This window comes from Vipera berus (assembly GCF_964194415.1).
Source record: "Vipera berus genome assembly, chromosome: Z".
In the NCBI taxonomy this organism is placed as follows: domain Eukaryota; kingdom Metazoa; phylum Chordata; class Lepidosauria; order Squamata; family Viperidae; genus Vipera; species Vipera berus.
The window spans coordinates 49721465-49738095 of NC_138205.1; the positions used below are offsets into that span (position 1 = coordinate 49721465).

The window sequence follows — 16631 nt, forward strand, 5'->3', positions numbered from 1 at the left end:
TATGCTAAAGCCTTTGATTGTGTGGATCATAACAAACTGTGGCAAGTTCTTAAAGAGTTGGGCGTACCAGACCATCTTATTTGTCTCTTGAGAAACCTATATGTGGGCCAAGAAGCAACAATGAGAACTGGACACGGAAGCACTGATTGGTTCAAAATTGGGAAAGGAGTCTGGCAAGGCTGTATACTGGTGCCCTGCCTATTTAACTTATATGCAGAGCACATCATGAGAAAGGCAGGGCTAGATGAATCAAAAGTTGGAATTACGATTGCCGGAAGAAATATCAACAACCTAAGATACGCAGATGATACCACTCTAATGGCAGAAAGTGAAGAAGAACTAAAGAGCCTCTTGTTGCGGGTGAAGAAGGAGAGTGCAAAGGTTGGGTTGAAACTAAACATTAAGAAAACTAAGATCATGGCATCCGGCCCTCTCAATTCCTGGCAAATAGATGGGGTAGAAAGGGAGGTAGTGACAGATTTTATTTTCCTGGGCTCCAAGATCACTGCAGATGGAGACTGTGGCCAAGAAATTAAAAGACGCTTGCTCCTCGGGAGGAAAGCCATGGCAAATCTAGACAGCACACTAAAAAGCAGAGACATCACCCTGTCAACAAAAGTGCGTATAGTCAAGGCTATGGTCTTCCCAGTTGCAATGTATGGCAGTGAAAGTTGGACCATAAGAAAGGCCGAGCACCAAAGAATTGAGGCCTTTGAGCTATGGTGTTGGAGAAGACTCCTGCCTTGGACTGCAAAGCGATCAAACCGGTCAGTCCTAGAGGAGATCAACCCTGACTGCTCTTTAGAAGGCCGGATCCTGAAGTTGAAACTCAAATACTTTGGCCACCTAATGAGAAAGAAGGACTCACTGAAGAAGAGCCTAATGCTGGGAAAGATTGAGGGCAAGAGAAGAAGGGGACGACAGAGAATGAGGTGGCTGGATGGAGTCACTGAAGCAGTAGGCGTGAGCTTAAATGGACTCCAGAAGATGGTAGAGGACAGGAAGGCCTGGAGGAACATTGTCCATAGGGTCGCGATGGGTCGGACACAACTTTGCAGCTAACAACAACAACAATTATGTCTCTCATTGTTAAAATAAACCTACCATTACAATTATAGACTTACCATTTCTTTGTCAGTGGGCAAATGTACAAACTCAGCAGAGGATCAAATACTTCTTTCTCTCACTGTGGCTATGCCTGGATTTTGACCAGTATTTCTGTATCTTTCCACCTTTATCGTATTTATAGTGAAAGTAGTATTTAGTTAATTTTAGTGAAAGAAGTCCTTGGTATACAAAATATGTAATTCTGGATGTTTTGGGGTATGAGATTGGCAGCATATAAATTTAATAAATAAATGTACATTTTAAAATAATAAAGTAACAGATGGGTTTAGAATGAGTGCTTGTTTGTTGTACTGTATTCTTTGTTTTGTGACTCCTTCTCCACTCTTATCTCAGATTTCTTGCCTCTCTGCCATGCCTGAATGTGTGGTTTATTTGTTTATTGATAATGTGTTGCCATATAGTTTCCTGATATTAGAAAGAGATGGTCAGCACCTTTTAAAATTAATATATTTTATTAAAATACATAAGCTTTTGTGAGCTGCACCTTACTTATTCATCAGATGAATAAAGTTATTGAACTGATGTAGGAATTAAATTGGGGTGAGATGGAGAGAGAAAGAAGGGAAAGACAAGACAGATTACAAATCCCTTGTCAATCAACAATTATAATGAGTTAAAAACTAATTCTCTGTGTTGAGACCTTCTGAGATTGCATGAAACCTTTGGATGTATTTGCGTTCAGCAATCTCTTATTCAACAATGGACATAAAGTCTAGTTTTTCCAAAACAGTATATTGAGATTTACTATATAGAACATCCTGGAAGACTTTGATACTAATGTTTCCTTGTTTTGCCCCCATATCTACACCAAGAGCACCATCATACACCTCAACAAAAATATACACAAGATTAGAGATAGCTTTATATACTTTTTGTCCAAGATGATATAACTCAGCTGCCAGCAACACCTTTCTGAATTCTATGTAGGACAAACTTTGTTCTACATTGTATTGTGACAAGCTTTGCACAAAAGAATTAATGGAGACAAATTTGACATCAGGACTCAAAACAAGGACAAAATAGCATCAAATCGTTTCAACCTCCCAATACATTCTCTAGCAGAACTTAGTGATTATAACAAAATTTTGCTCTATTTTAGAAAACATAACTCCTAGTGCACTGTCACTTTTGAAAATAGTTTTAATGGTAGTGTCAGTGGCCAAATAATTTGCAGTGGCTGCCTTGGTGTGAATTCAGGCATGTCAGATTGGTGAGGACTTTTTGCCCTTTGCTTTTATAGTTCTAGTATTTAATCTGAACATTTTAACCCTCTTATGGGTACCTGAGTGATACCAAAAGCATATCCTTAAGTGGAGAAAGCAGGAAATAAGCTAACCACAGAGGGGAACGGAAATGAATCAGGGCCATTTCTTAAGCAGCTTTGCAGAACAGAGAGACAAGAATGTTCCAGCAAGTGTGAATGCACATGAATAGGAGAGATTCAAATGACAGTGAAGATGCAAACAAACTGAAACTGGGTAGGTGAATCCAACAATTTTGTTTTTCCTGACAGAAAGAAGGAAAGTTTAGGGGAGAATGTGAATCTCCTTAATACACAATACAAGTCCACCTCATACATACATATCTTATATATTAGGGATTTAAAGAACATAGGTACATTAATTTAGTTTGCTGTTATATTAATTATTAAGTTATAGATACTATTTCAAGAATAGTTTTTGTAAAATATGTTTATTAATGACTATTAAAATAGATAAGTTACATACTGGTGTAAATAAGTTCATGTTCATATGTTTGCAACTATATTAAAAATAATGCCACCTTAACACATTTCTACTATGTATGAGATTGCATTCAGAATTGTTTTTTATCTCCTGATCCCCAATTAATCTGAAAAGGAAATGAAATACAATAAAATAGTGCATGTGTATGCTAGTATTTGTGTAGGATGTTTCAGTCATCTAGAATTTACATTTCAGAAAGAGGAGAAATATTCTAGTATAGAAGACTTAATTTTCCCTTTTCTCCTCAGGTAAAAGCCATATCCACATTGAAGAATTAGCCAGCCCAAACAAGTGAAGATACAAATCTGTGTGGGTGAGAATATAGCACTATGTTCCAAGCTAAGGGACCATCCAGTACAGCCTCTTCTAATGTATGTACAGAAGTCAGTATCTTTAAATTATATTGCTACTTCATAGGAAATAAATTAGGAAATAATATATGTTGCGCCATCATCATTTGTTTAAACCATGCTTTTCAGATATGATTACTATGGCTGGGATTGCATGTAGCGTTAAGTTGCAATGTAATTGATGTACTTTTGACTTAGCATTATATGTGAACCAAGCAGAGTTATGTTACTTTTATCTGGGTAATCATATTAGTTATGCAAATAACAAACTTCTTTTGGTACCTTAAATAACAACATGTTCATCATGGCAAAAAACTTAATGGATAGAGTATATTGAAGAAAATACTTTTCTTATTGGGAGCAATATAGGTATAAATAAAAAATTACAGGATCCAATCTCTGTCGGTCACCAGGACCAGAGGTTTAGTCTTTTGAACTTTCAGACACATGCTGGAACTCCCAACCCCAAGGAACCTCTCTCTAGCAGAGTGTGTGCTGTTCTGTGTGTGGTATTTATAGTGCCTGTTGTAAGTGGTATGTTGATGGATGATTTTTAAGTCAATAGCTATCATTTGCTTGTGCTGCCTAGCCCTCACTTTCTAAATACTTGATAAGCTGGTGGTAAATCAGCATTCCTGTTGACTGACAAAGGGCCTGTTTCCCAGGCTTCAGTCACTTCCCTGTGTTTTTGTGCCTACTTGTCCAACAATCTCTGTTGCAAAATTGAATGTGGGTCCTTGTTCATTGCAGTGTGAAGCTATCAATGAGTTTGGGTCTCCTTGTCTGACCACTTACTTGTGTTCTTGCAGTCTGGTGAAATTAGCTCCCTCGCCATTTGTCCTACACCAGACATGTCAAACTCGCGACATCACATGATGTTGCACAACTGTTTTGCCATTGCTAGCAATGGGGTGGGCGCGGCTTCCGTGTGATGCGTCCGGCCTACGGGCTGGCAGTTTGACACCCCTGTCCTACACAGTCAGAGGGGCAATCCAAGTAGGGGATCCAGTAGATTACATTGGAAGTATCTCCCACCTCCAAGAGATCTTTACAATGCATAATTTGTCCTTGTATGGTGATCTCTGGGTGGTGTGCGGTGCCAACTTGCAGATCTTGGAAGCTGCGTTCTACAACTTCCAAAATATTTTTGATGTATTTTTGTGCCATGTAGTTGGTCTTGTACCTTATTTCTACCTTTCTCTCCCCACTTGTGTTGCACAGACATCTTGTGACAAATGATTGTGGGTATCCATTCTGTTTGAATTGTTCACGTAAGGTACCTTGTCTCCAGCTGTTTGGCTTGCTGGGTACTAGTGGGTTCTCACTCTGCCATATAGTGTTCTGATGCAACTCTTTTTGTGTGGCCATGCACTGTCATACAAAAAGAGCTGCATCAGAAAACTATACAGATTATATCAGAAGGGACTGTATCTATTTCATTCCATGTATTTTGTTGAGATATTTCCAAACAATTCATTTGAAGATAATGTGATTATACAGATTCACCTGAATATGTTCTTCCACAATGTAACTTGTGGATATAGTAGTCTTTTTCCCCCCATTTCTTTTTTTTCATATTCTATTATAAAGCACTAGAATGACTCTCTGAATCTTTTCTGAATCTTTTTTTTGCATTATTATTTTTTTGCATTATTAAATACTAATTAACAATATTCAAATTAAAGAGTCCAAGAAAAGTGCTAGCTTGCTAATTTTCACCAGTAATTATAATACAAGTAAACTGCAGTTTGTATTCAAATCTAAAATATGATTTGTCATGCAAGAAGAACATTAATTTTTATTTCCCTTCTCTCTTTTTTTTAGGAAGCCAAGAGCAACATGGGGTCATCTATTGTGCAAAGATCCAAGGTATTTATCACTCTTTTTCTTCTTCCTGGCTTCTGTTATTTCGCAAAGTTACAACTATAAAATAAATAATCTATTTAATGCTGGGTTTTCTAATTATTTGAATCATTTCTATCTTTGATCACAGAAATGGGCAGAGATGGGTGGCTTATTTATCTCTCAACTATAAAATTAATCAATTGCTTTTGCAGTAAACTTAATCCAAAAGGGAGTTTGAAGATTTGCCAGGTTAAAATTGTCTAGTTAATAAGTCAAACAATACCAACTCTTCATTTAAGGATGCATTCCCATCTTTAATCTGCCTTTAATCAGCTTCCTACCATTTGTGTGGTAGTTTTAACTAACCAGGAAGGATAAAGATCCAGGTTATAAGTAGTGGAGTTGATATTGTAAATACACTCCGTTTCTTCAGGACCAAGAGATGCATCCCAGATTACTGAGATTCATCCCAGTCCTTGATTTACAACAGTTCATTAATGACTGTTCAAAGTTACAACAAATTGACTTATGACTGTTTTTCATACTTATGACTGTTGCAGTATCCCCATGATCAAGTGATCAAGATTCAGATACGTGGCAACTGACTCATAAACTCATAAATACGACAGTCACAGCATCCTGGAATCATGTTGTGCTGTCACGTCTGAGCTATGTAATGCATATTGTGCTGCCACCATGTGGTTGTTTGGGGGAATTGCAACATTATGCTAATGTGGTCAGCCAACCCTTCCCATTTTGTGACGTACTTCCTCCTCTTTCTTAATTCCGTACCTTCACCCCTCCCATTCTGGGACGTACTTCCTGCTCCTCCTTCCTCCGTGTTTCACCTCCCACCATAACATGCAGACACAGTAGGTCCCATTACTGTCTTTTGACCTTGGAATACTGTTCATTCATCATCTACCACATCTTGTTTGCTGTAATCTTCTCTGCATGCAAATAAAGGTACTTCTGGATGATAAAAGGTACTTTCATGAGTTCTGCTATCTGGCAAAGGCTGTTAACAGTGATAGTATCTGCTTATACAGGCCAGGCACAGGATCGCACCTCCGCCCGAACACCCGTTTGGAGACCTGCTGGTGCCGGTTTATAAAGCTGCTGCGGGCCGCGACAGCTTTCCAAACTGGCACCAGCAGGTCTCCAAACGGGTACTGCCGCTGCCCGTTCCGAGAGGTGCGCGCGCAGCTTTCCAAGCCTTTGGAGTGGTGCGCGTGCACCTCCTCCCATTCGGAGTAGTGCGCGCGCACCTCCGCCTGTTCCAAGAGGTGCGCGTGCAGCTCTCCAAACCTTTGGAGTGGTGTGTGCGCACCTCCTCCCGTTCAGAGTGGTGCGTGCGCACCGGGCGACTGGGAGCCGCAGGTTGCCGACCCGTGTCCTAGTGCAAGATGCAAAGGATAAGGCAGAACTCCGTATTGATGAACTGTAGGAGACCAGATCCACAGCACGTTCTTCTAGATCCTCTTGCTCCAGGACTTCAACATTAAGTGACAAGCTGGTAGAGGCCCATGCACGTCTAGAAGCAAAGAAAGTGCAAGTTTCCTTTGCCAGAAGGGAAGCAGAGGCGGAATCCTAAGTAAATATTCTGCGAATTGAAAGGGAAGAAGCAGCTGCCCTAGCAAAGCTGAAGGTCTATGAACAAGCAGTGAAGGAAAGCACCGATTCAGATTGTTCCATCCCAATAGAAGTGGAAGATCCAATGGAACGCACCAGTAAATATGTGCTAAAGTATAATATTTGCAACGACACAGAGCCATCTTCTGTACTTCCTACGAACAGCACTGTTCTGACTCTCAACACAGAGACCCCAAACCTGCAAAGGCCTGCACCTCTTCAACACCACAACACAAGTGCGCCAACACTTCAAACTGCATCACCTCTTGCCAATGACAAGGTAACTTCCAGCAATAAACAACAGTTTAATTGACAGCCAGCACAAGCCTTAGAGACTAAACCACAGCTGAATGCTCTTGGAACGTCATTCTATCCTGGTACACCTCACCCTTATTCACCAGAGAACATTCACACCCAAGGGGTCCCACAAGTTTCTTTGGCACCAAGGAGTGAGAGATCAGACCTTCCTGACTATGCCAGATACATGACTCACCGAGAGCTCATCAACACTAGCCTCTCAAGGTTTGATGACTGTCCAGAGAACTACAGATCCTGGAGATCAACCTTCAAAGCTGTTATTGCTGATCTCTACCTTACCACCAAGGAGGAACTTGATCTACTCATAAAGTGGCTGAGGCCAGAATCTGCAGATTGTGTTAAAAGACTGAGAAGAGTACATGTTGACTCTCCAGATGCAGGTCTATGTTGACTCTCCAGATGCAGGTCTTGCTGCTGCATGGTCGTCAGAATTAGCTTGGGAGTTCATGGCCTCCATGACGTCCATGGACCTGACCCAGATAATTCAGGGTCCAACTCATGGAGGGGGTCACACTCTTGACCTGGTTTTTCTATCTGGGCAGTGGTTTGATGATCTGGGAGGGGGTTTGCCAACTATTGTCCCCCTGTCATGGTCCGATCATTATCTCCTATGGCTTGTCTTCCGGTATGCTATCCCCCACTGCTGGGCTGCGGAACCGACCAAGTGGTTCCGCCCCAGGCGCCTAATGGACCCGGAATGGTTCCAGACGGTGCTTGGGTCTATACCTATCTCCCTCACTAACAGCCCAGCCAACGCCTTGGTGGATGCCTGGGAAAGGGCTGCCACTGAGGCGCTCAACCGTGTTGTACCCTTGCAACCCCTGTCCCGGTGCAAATCCTGCTGGGCCCCATGGTTTTCTGTGGAGCTCCGGGAGACAGGGTCTAGAGAGCTGTTGGAGATCCAGCCGGTCTGAATCTGACCGATTGCGACTAAGATCCTTTATAAGGTCTTATCTCACGGCGATAAGGACGGCGAAGTCTAATTACTTCACTGCCCTCATCGCATCTGCAGATAATTGCCCGGCCGCCCTGTTTAGGGTGACTCGCTCTCTCCTTAATCAGGAGGCGAGGGAGGAGCCCTTAAAGGGGCGGGCCGAGGAGTTTAGTCATCATCTGGCTGACAAAATCGCTCAGATTCGGGCCGGTTTGGACTCTGACTGGGCAGAGTCTGACGTGGAAGAAGCGAGCGGTCTTGAGAGTGTTATCTGGACTGAGTACGATCCTGTGACCCCCGATGAGGTGGACAGGATTATGAGGAGGCTGAGCTCTACCACCTGTTTATTGGACCCGTGCCCCTCCTGACTGGTTTATTCAGCTCGGGAGGAGACATGAGGCTGGTTCCAGGCAGTAATATCTGCTTCTTTGAGGGAGGGTGTTTTCCCCGCCGCCTTGAAGGAGGCGGTGGTGAGACCCCTTCTCAAGAAGCCTGCCCTGGATCCAGCGATTTTGAATAACTATCGTCTGGTCTCCATCCTTCGCTTTTTGGCGAAGGTTGTTGAGAGTGTGGTAGCACATCAGCTCCCTCTGTTCCTGGAGGAAACCGATTATCTTGACCTGTACCAATCGGGCTTCAGGCCCGGGTACAGCACGGAGATGGCATTGGTCGCGCTGGTGATTGATCTCTGGCGGGCTCGGGACAGGGGTTGTTCCTCTGTCCTAGTCCTATTAGACCTCTCAGCGGCTTTTGATACCATCGACCATGGTATCTTACTGCGATGTCTCAGGGGACTGGGAGTGGGGGGCACTGTTCTACAGTGGTTCTTCTCCTACCTCCTGGGCCGTTCGCAGTTGGTGTTGATGGGAGGGCAGAGATCCGCCCTGAGGCCTCTCGTTTGTGGAGTTCCTCAGGGGTCGGTCCTCTCTCCCCTCCTGTTCAACATCTATATGAAGCCGCTGGGTGAGATCATTCGTGGTTTCGGGGTGGGGTATCATCAGTACGCTGATGATACCCAGCTTTTTCTTTCCACTCCGAACCAACCCAGTGATGCCCTCGTTGTGATGTCCCGTTGCCTGGAGGCAGTTCAGGTTTGGTTGGGGAGAAACAGACTTCGACTCAATCCTGCCAAGACTGAGTGGCTGTGCATACCGGCATCTCGGGTGAACCATTTTTGTCCATCGTTAACGATGGGGGGGGTGAGGTGTTACCCCCCGCTGATAGAGCTCGTAACTTGGGCGTCCTCCTGGATTCATGGCTCAGTTTGGAAGATCATATAGGAGCCGTGACCAGGGGGGCTTTTGCCCAGGTTCGCCTGGTGTGCCAGTTGTGACCCTATTTGGACCGAGATGCCCTACGCACAGTCACTCATGTGCTTGTGACCTCCTGGTTAGACTACTGCAACGCTCTCTACATGGGGCTGCCCTTGAGGACCACTCGGAGGCTTCAGCTGGTGCAGAATGCAGCCACACAAGTAGTAATGGGAGTTTCCTGATACTCTCATGTAACACCTCTTCTCCGCGAGCTGCATTGGCTTCCAGTTCCCCTCCGGGTGAGATTCAAGGTGCTGGTGATGACCTATAAAGCCCTAAATGGCATGGGTCCAGATTATCTCAGGGAGCATCTGCTGCCAGTATCAGCCTCCCATCATCCTGTGCGCTCCCACAGGGAGGGCCTCCTTAGGGTTCCTCCGGTTAGGGAATGCCGGCGGGTGATTCCAAGGGGGAGGGCATTCTCTGTGGGCGCGCCTGCCCTATGGAATGAACTGCCGGTTGAACTCCGGATTGCCCCGGACCTTCGCTCGTTTCTCCGGGACCTGAAAACTTGGTTATTTGATCTTTCTGGCCTGGACTGAGGGGTTTTAATTTAACTTTAAATTTTAAATTTTAATTTCTTTTAATCGTGGGCTAGTCTTAACTTAATTCTATTTTAATTGTATTTATTTGTATTGTTTAATTCGCCGTGTAAACCACCCTGAGTCCTTCGGGAATAGGGCGGTATATAAAATCAATTAATAAATAAAAAATAAATAAATAATGGGTTCATGATCTCTCATATCAAAGCAAAGAAGGCCATACCATTGCCATCATACCAGACAACAGGGAAGAGATTTCCACTCCAGAAGCTGCATATCACCATCCCCACTTAAGGCACCTGGCTACTGAGATTCCTCCAATGGACATGGATGCTGACATCTTAGTCTTGCTGGGAAGAGACATTCTCAGAGTTCATAAAGTACGCCAGCATTGTAATGGACCTGATGATGCCCCATATGCACAAAGACTTGACCTAGGCTGGGTAATAGTGGGAGATATATGCGTAAATAGAATGCGCACACCATCAGAGATCAACTGCTTCAAAACTCACGTGTTGAGGAATAGGAGTGTATCTCACTTCAGACAATACCCTCACCACCATGAAGAAAAGGAGAAGCCTCTTAACATCATACAGGTATCTGATGTTATTCCCATCTGTGATGATAACTTAGGCAGCACAGTGTCTCATACTACACGTGATGACAACAAAATAGCCATGTCAGTTGAAGACAGAGAATTCGTCAACATAATGGACACTGAATTCTCGAAAGATAAGTCTAACAGCTGGATTGCACCATTACCTTTTCATGCCTCAGGAGAAAGCACAGCTGAGGTCTTCAATCTTCAAGATCCTGACATCAATCCAGAAATTTGTCCTGAAGTCAAGACCCTTCTCACCAGATCTGAACAGAGAGCCATCATAGACTGTTAATGCTCTGAACAGTTCTACAACTGGACAAGGCTTGTATGCATCATTGCAAGGTTAGTCCACATTGCACAATGCTATCACACCAAGTCTAGTGACACTGAATGTCAAGGCTGGCACTTATGCCAAAAACCTCTCTCTGCAAAAGACAACTGCTTCTGGAATCGATGGAAGATAGAGTATCTTTCTCTTTTGCAAGGACACAGAAAATGGCAACATCAGAACCCCAATCTCCAAGTTACAGACCTTGTTCTGCTCAAGGACCAACAAGCTCAAAGAATTGAAAGGCACCATAAAGACTTTCATCAGACCCATCACAGAACTTGTCTTGCTTTTGCCCTTGGAGACTGTATTCGTCACCTTTCCTTGTTGAACCCTGACTTCAAGAAGAAAGTGATTTAAACTTTGACTTTGAGGCTTGAAATTGCAGTTGTTATTGTTGCAATATATGCATGTTTCCCTTTTATGTCTTTCAGGTCTTGAAGATAGCAAGCAAAGCACAAACATTTATTTGTATTTGCATAACTACCGTTATAGGATTTATAGTGGTATTTCATAATACCAGACGGGAAGTGTGCTGTCACGTCAGAGCTATGTAATGCATATCATGCTGCCACCATGTGGTTGTTTGGGGGAATTGCAACATTATGCTAATGTGGTCAGCCAATCCCTCCCATTTTGTGATGTACTTCCTCCTCTTTCTTAACTCTATACTTTCACCCCTCCCATTCTGGGACGTACTTCCTGCTCCTTCTTCCTCCGTGCTTCACCTCCCACCATAACATGCGGACACAGTAGGTCCCATTACTGTCTTTTGACCTTGGAGTACCATCCATTCATCATCTACCACATCTTGTTTGCTGTAATCTTCTCTGCATGCAAATAAAGGTACTTCTGGATGATAAAAGGTACTTTCATGAGTTCTGCTATCCAGCAAAGGCTGTTAACAGTGATAGTATCTGCTTATACAGGCCAGGCACAGGGGTCTTAGCAAGGGGATAAATCATTAAACAACAGTCAGAGTCAGAATACATGTGATCACCTTCTGTAACCCTCTGGGAAGCAAAGTCAATGGGGAAGCCAGATTCACTTAACAACTGTGTCACTAACTTAACTGCAGTAATTCACTTAGCAATTGTGGCAAGAAAGATTGTAAAATGGGCCAAAACTCACTTAACAAATATTTCACTTAATAACAAAAGTTTTAGGCTCAATTGTGGTCATAAGTCAAGGACTCCCTGTACTCTGCAAGTTGTAGACTTGGTTACTTCTATAGGATCTGCTCAAATAGCATCTAACTGTGAGAATCTAAACAATTTTCTCTTCTAGAAAATTTTTTCAGAGTGAATTAGTAAGTGCTTTTCTGACCTATCCTTCCCTAAAATGTTTCTCTAAATAGGGTCACAGGTCAGCATTCTAGGACACAATAGATGGCATAGATCAGGGGTGTCAAACTGCCGGCCTGTGGGCCAGATGCGTCACGAAGAAACCACACCCACCCCATTGCCGGCAATGGGGAAAAAGTTCTGATACATTGTGCGACATCACGTGACGTCGCGAGTTTGACATGTCTGGCATAGATCCAAACACATGCTTTTATTGCTGTTAAGGTAGACTTACTGCAGGGATCTCCTCTGTTACTTAAGCTCCCAGAGATATTCAGTACATCAAGAAAATATTCTGGATCTGTAAACAGAAGAAGTTGCTCAGATGCACCCTGTCAGAAGCTACTGCCCTCTGCAATATTCTGTGACCACAGCTAAGGCCTCAGATAATCTGCCTACCCTGGCTTCAAGAAATCCTACTTGGAGGCCAAGTAAGTTCTATTAGAACATAATTTCTCCATCTTAGCAATTTTAAGATGTGTGGACTTCCAACTGCCACAATTCCCCAATCAGCATTCTGGAAGGAGACTTCATGCTGGCTGGGGAATACTGAAATACTGTATGAAATCCACACATCTTAAAGTGTCAAGGTTGGGAAATACTGCATTTTACCCTTGGACATTCAATGTATTAATGAAGTTGTTCTTGCTAGCTTTTCTTTAATAATAAACAAAAATATTTCAATAAGCACAGATATTATTGAAATAATCACAGTTTTGTTTGAGTCAAAATACAAGTGAGAAGGTTGCTGCTAACTGCAGTTTTTGATTCTAATTGCTCTTCTTTAAGGACAGAAGCACCTGGTAAGACACACTGCAGTGGTCGCGCTGTGAAATGATAAGTGTGTGAATTACTGTTATCAGGCCATCCTGATCCTAAAAGGCTGAGAATTGATGTACCTAACAAAACTGACCAGAATTGTCAAAGGCAATGCCTATCATCTCTTCAGAGCACATTCTTGTATCCCTGTGCAACATATTTATAGAACATATGAAAATAGCAATAAAATAATTCAACTTCAGACAGAAACTACATTTTATGCAGAGTTTGTAATCATTCTGATTACTTTTAAACCTCAGTATTGAAAGGCAAATCAATAGCTCTCTTTTTAGGTACCGGTATATTTCAAAAATATCTTCCCTAAATGCCAGTTGAATTCAGAACATAAAGTTCCATGTGTGTTTTAAAAATTTTTAAAAACACAATGTGTGAAAATTATAATTGAGGTTAGTGCTTGTGATAAGTCCTTTACAATGATTTTCAACAGCATTTTGATTTCTACTAAGTAAATATATGTGGCATAGTGGTTGGAATGCAGTATTTCAGGCTGACTGTGCCTACTGCCAAGAATTCGATTCTGACAGAGCTCGAGGTTGACTCAGCCTTCCATTCCTCTGAGGTTGGTAAAATGAGGGTCCAGATTGTTGGGCAATATTATGACTCTCTAAACTGCTCAGAGAGTGCTGTAAAGCACTGTGGAGTGATATATAAGTCTAAATGCTATTGCTAAGTGCTATTGTTAAATATTTCACTCTGAATTCCAGTGTCCTGCACTTTTAGATTTGGAACACTCCATAAACTACTGCTTATTTCAGCTATTAAAGTTCTTAATATTAAACCAGGGTGCTTCTTAAGACTGCTTTTATTTACTATTAGCTAATTATAGCTGAAGTTAGGAAGCTTGGCATATGAGTCAAGTATGCTATATCCAAACAGCTTTGAAATTGTATCTTCACAATTAAATCACTGGTAATTGTACATTGTTCACTTCCTTGCTGCCTTCTCTTCTGGAACTTTCACCCACATCACCTTTTACTCTGTCATACAGTCATTCAGCCTGAAGGCTCAGGTGAAAGAGACATGCAGTGCCTGCCAGAAAACAGTCTATCCTATGGAGCGCCTGGTGGCTGATAAATTTGTCTTCCATAACTCCTGCTTTTGCTGTAAGCATTGCCATACCAAGCTAAGGTAAGGGAAAAGTGAGTTTTCCTCTTTTGCTTTGAGGAGGAAGCAGTGTAAAGGGAATATGTGGGTAGTGGTCAATTTCCTGGTTGTTGACTCTCTATCATTCCCAATAGCCACCATTAATTCTAATTCCATCCATCCCATTTAGCAGCCTAATAAAAAACTGAAAATAGATTCTGTTTTGATATGACATCTCATTTTTTTCAGCCTCGGTACTATGTACTGAATGCTACCCAGACTGTGCAAAATGTGTTCGCTTGAATCAGAAGCAAGGTTTTTTTTTTCCTTGAAGGGTGATCAGAAAAATTCCTTAAAGTCCCAATGTTTCAGCTTTAGACACTTTTTAATATTTAAAACCACAGGGAGAAAGGCATTAATCTTTTCTCAATCTGCTGAGGTTGTTAAAATAAATTAAAGAAATAGGAGACTTCACTATAAAAAAAAGAGCTTACTATCCACTTGCAGATGATCTCAGCTGATCTTGGAAAAAGTTAAACAGAGTTGGGTATGCTTTGTACCTGAACGGATGAAGTTGAAAATTTTCTCAGAAAAAAGTAATGGCAAAGTAGTTCTGTACTGTTGCCAAGTAAACCATTTGGATGTTGAGCTTGCATCAAACAAATCTTTACCAAGCTTAGTAGGAATTGTGAAAAAACAGGACTACATTAGGCTTCTTTCTGCATTCTGAAATGGAGAAACATAAGCACTTATGGCATTTAAACATTTAAATGGCTTCACAACTGTTTTGCCTGGGTACAGTACAATAATTATGCTTCCTATGTGAGGTAGGTCTCATCCTCCTATGCTGTGTTGCAAATTCTCAGGAAGGGCACAGCAATAAACTCATAGCTCCATTTTCATAGTACAACTACCATTATACAAGTTTTCTTCCATTTTTCAGCCCTTTTCTAGTAAGCCCTAACATGTTCTTATTTTTATTCAGCTTGGGTAGTTATGCAGCTCTCCATGGGGAATTCTACTGCAAGCCACATTACCAGCAGCTGTTCAAGAGCAAAGGCAACTATGATGAAGGTTTTGGGCGCAAGCAGCACAAGCAACTCTGGCTGCAGAAAGAAGTGGAGAATGGTTCAGATACAGCATGACCCATAGCCTATAGTTCCCCACTTTGAGACCTTTGATATGGGGATGAACTGAGCTGATGGAGAGCAGCGGTAATTGCAAGATGGCTAGGAGCAGAAAAGACTAAGCAGGAACGAACTATAGTTTTAATGGGCTGTGGAAAGAATTAAGCATCTGAAAAACTACACAGACATTTGCTTTACTCATGCAAAAGCAGGAATACTAATGCTATAAAGAGGACCAGGTCATACTAGTAATGGAATTGCAATCAGGATTGTAACTAAACAGGTTGACTAGACAAGCTGTAAATGTGATATTTCACATCTGTACATCTCCTTGGTCAAAAGTGTGTGATTACACTATTCCATATAGCATGTTAAAATATAAATAGTCTCCCTTTTAGCAAGTCAATCAGCATCCTAACAGGTTGACCTGGATGTTGCTTTCCTTACTCTTGTAATTCAAGTTGAAGAAACTTTTCCAACAGGCTTTAGCCAATCCTTAGATATTTTTTTTACATCCAATTTTGAAGGAGACAGAGCATTATCTATTCCCAATATCTGGCTATCTGCTTAAACAAATTGTGCAAATAGGCAGCAACACACACCATACACATGTCTAGGGTAAAGATGCATGTATTCAAGCTTTAGAAATCCTAAACAATGAAATAGAAAATACAACTTTTGGAATTTCAAGCAGGCATGTAAGAGTTGGACATTGAAGAGTTGTGGGGGTAAAATTGGTGTAACAGTTACAGAAGCATGTATATTAGTCCAAAGTCACGATGAACATGGGTCTAAAAGGGGACTGCAGCCCTTGCATCCTAGTTCTCATCAGCTCTGTTCTATCCATTCAGCCTTAAACTCTGGGGAAGAATTCAGTGTCTTTTATATCTGCCTTTTCAGTGGTATGTGATAAGCTGAAGCACACTTGTGGTGTTTGTGTCCAGAGCTGCACTGTCTTATTTTTGTAATATAGGTTTTCTGAGCTTTTCCTCTTTGATGTTGTTTATGAAAGTTTTGAGAGATGAAATGTGCAACTTCTACTTCAGTTTCCAAAAGATTTCTTGCTGAACAAGAAACTTGTTCTGCATGGGAGAACAATCCAGTCATCATTGTATGCATTAAAAAAAACCCAGCGGTTTAATATCACTGACTAGAAGAAAAGCTGTGGTTCACACACAATTCATATAGAACATGCCAAATGGCATGTTTAGCAGCTTTAGAACATGTTTTCCTTAATAAAAGATACAGTGTTTGGTGCCTACATTCCAGAATATACAGAAAAATGTGTTTAGCAGGCTGTGAGAGATGATAAGCATCTATTAAAGTGCTGAGTATACCTTTCTCAGATTTAAACAAATCCCACAATTCAAAGCCACATAGGAATACTTCACTTCCCTGGTTGTAGATTTCAAAGAGAACATCTGATGAAATAAACTTAGTAAAGTTAAAAAAGTGTTGAGACAATTTTCACTATCCCAAAAAGGGAAAGGATGGCTATGTTG

General features: G+C 41.7%; 1 protein-coding gene across 3 annotated transcripts in view; it reads left to right on the forward strand.

The window, feature by feature from the left end:
* The window catches only part of LIMD2 (LIM domain containing 2), a 28490-nt gene extending 11886 nt beyond the window's left edge, over positions 1-16604 (forward strand). Inside the window, exons 1-5 of one of the 3 annotated variants that reach the window (XM_081343739.1) lie at positions 2588-2606; positions 3122-3256; positions 5048-5092; positions 13908-14047; positions 14988-16604. In XM_081343739.1, the coding sequence (XP_081199865.1) occupies positions 3203-3256; positions 5048-5092; positions 13908-14047; positions 14988-15147 (399 nt within the window). In that variant the 5' untranslated portion in view covers positions 2588-2606; positions 3122-3202 and the 3' untranslated portion in view covers positions 15148-16604. Of the gene's footprint in view, positions 1-2587; positions 2607-3121; positions 3257-5047; positions 5093-13907; positions 14048-14987 lie in introns of those variants that run through there. The other 2 variants (XM_081343738.1, XM_081343740.1) reach the window with 2 other exon arrangements.
* The last annotated feature ends 27 nt before the right edge of the window (positions 16605-16631 follow it).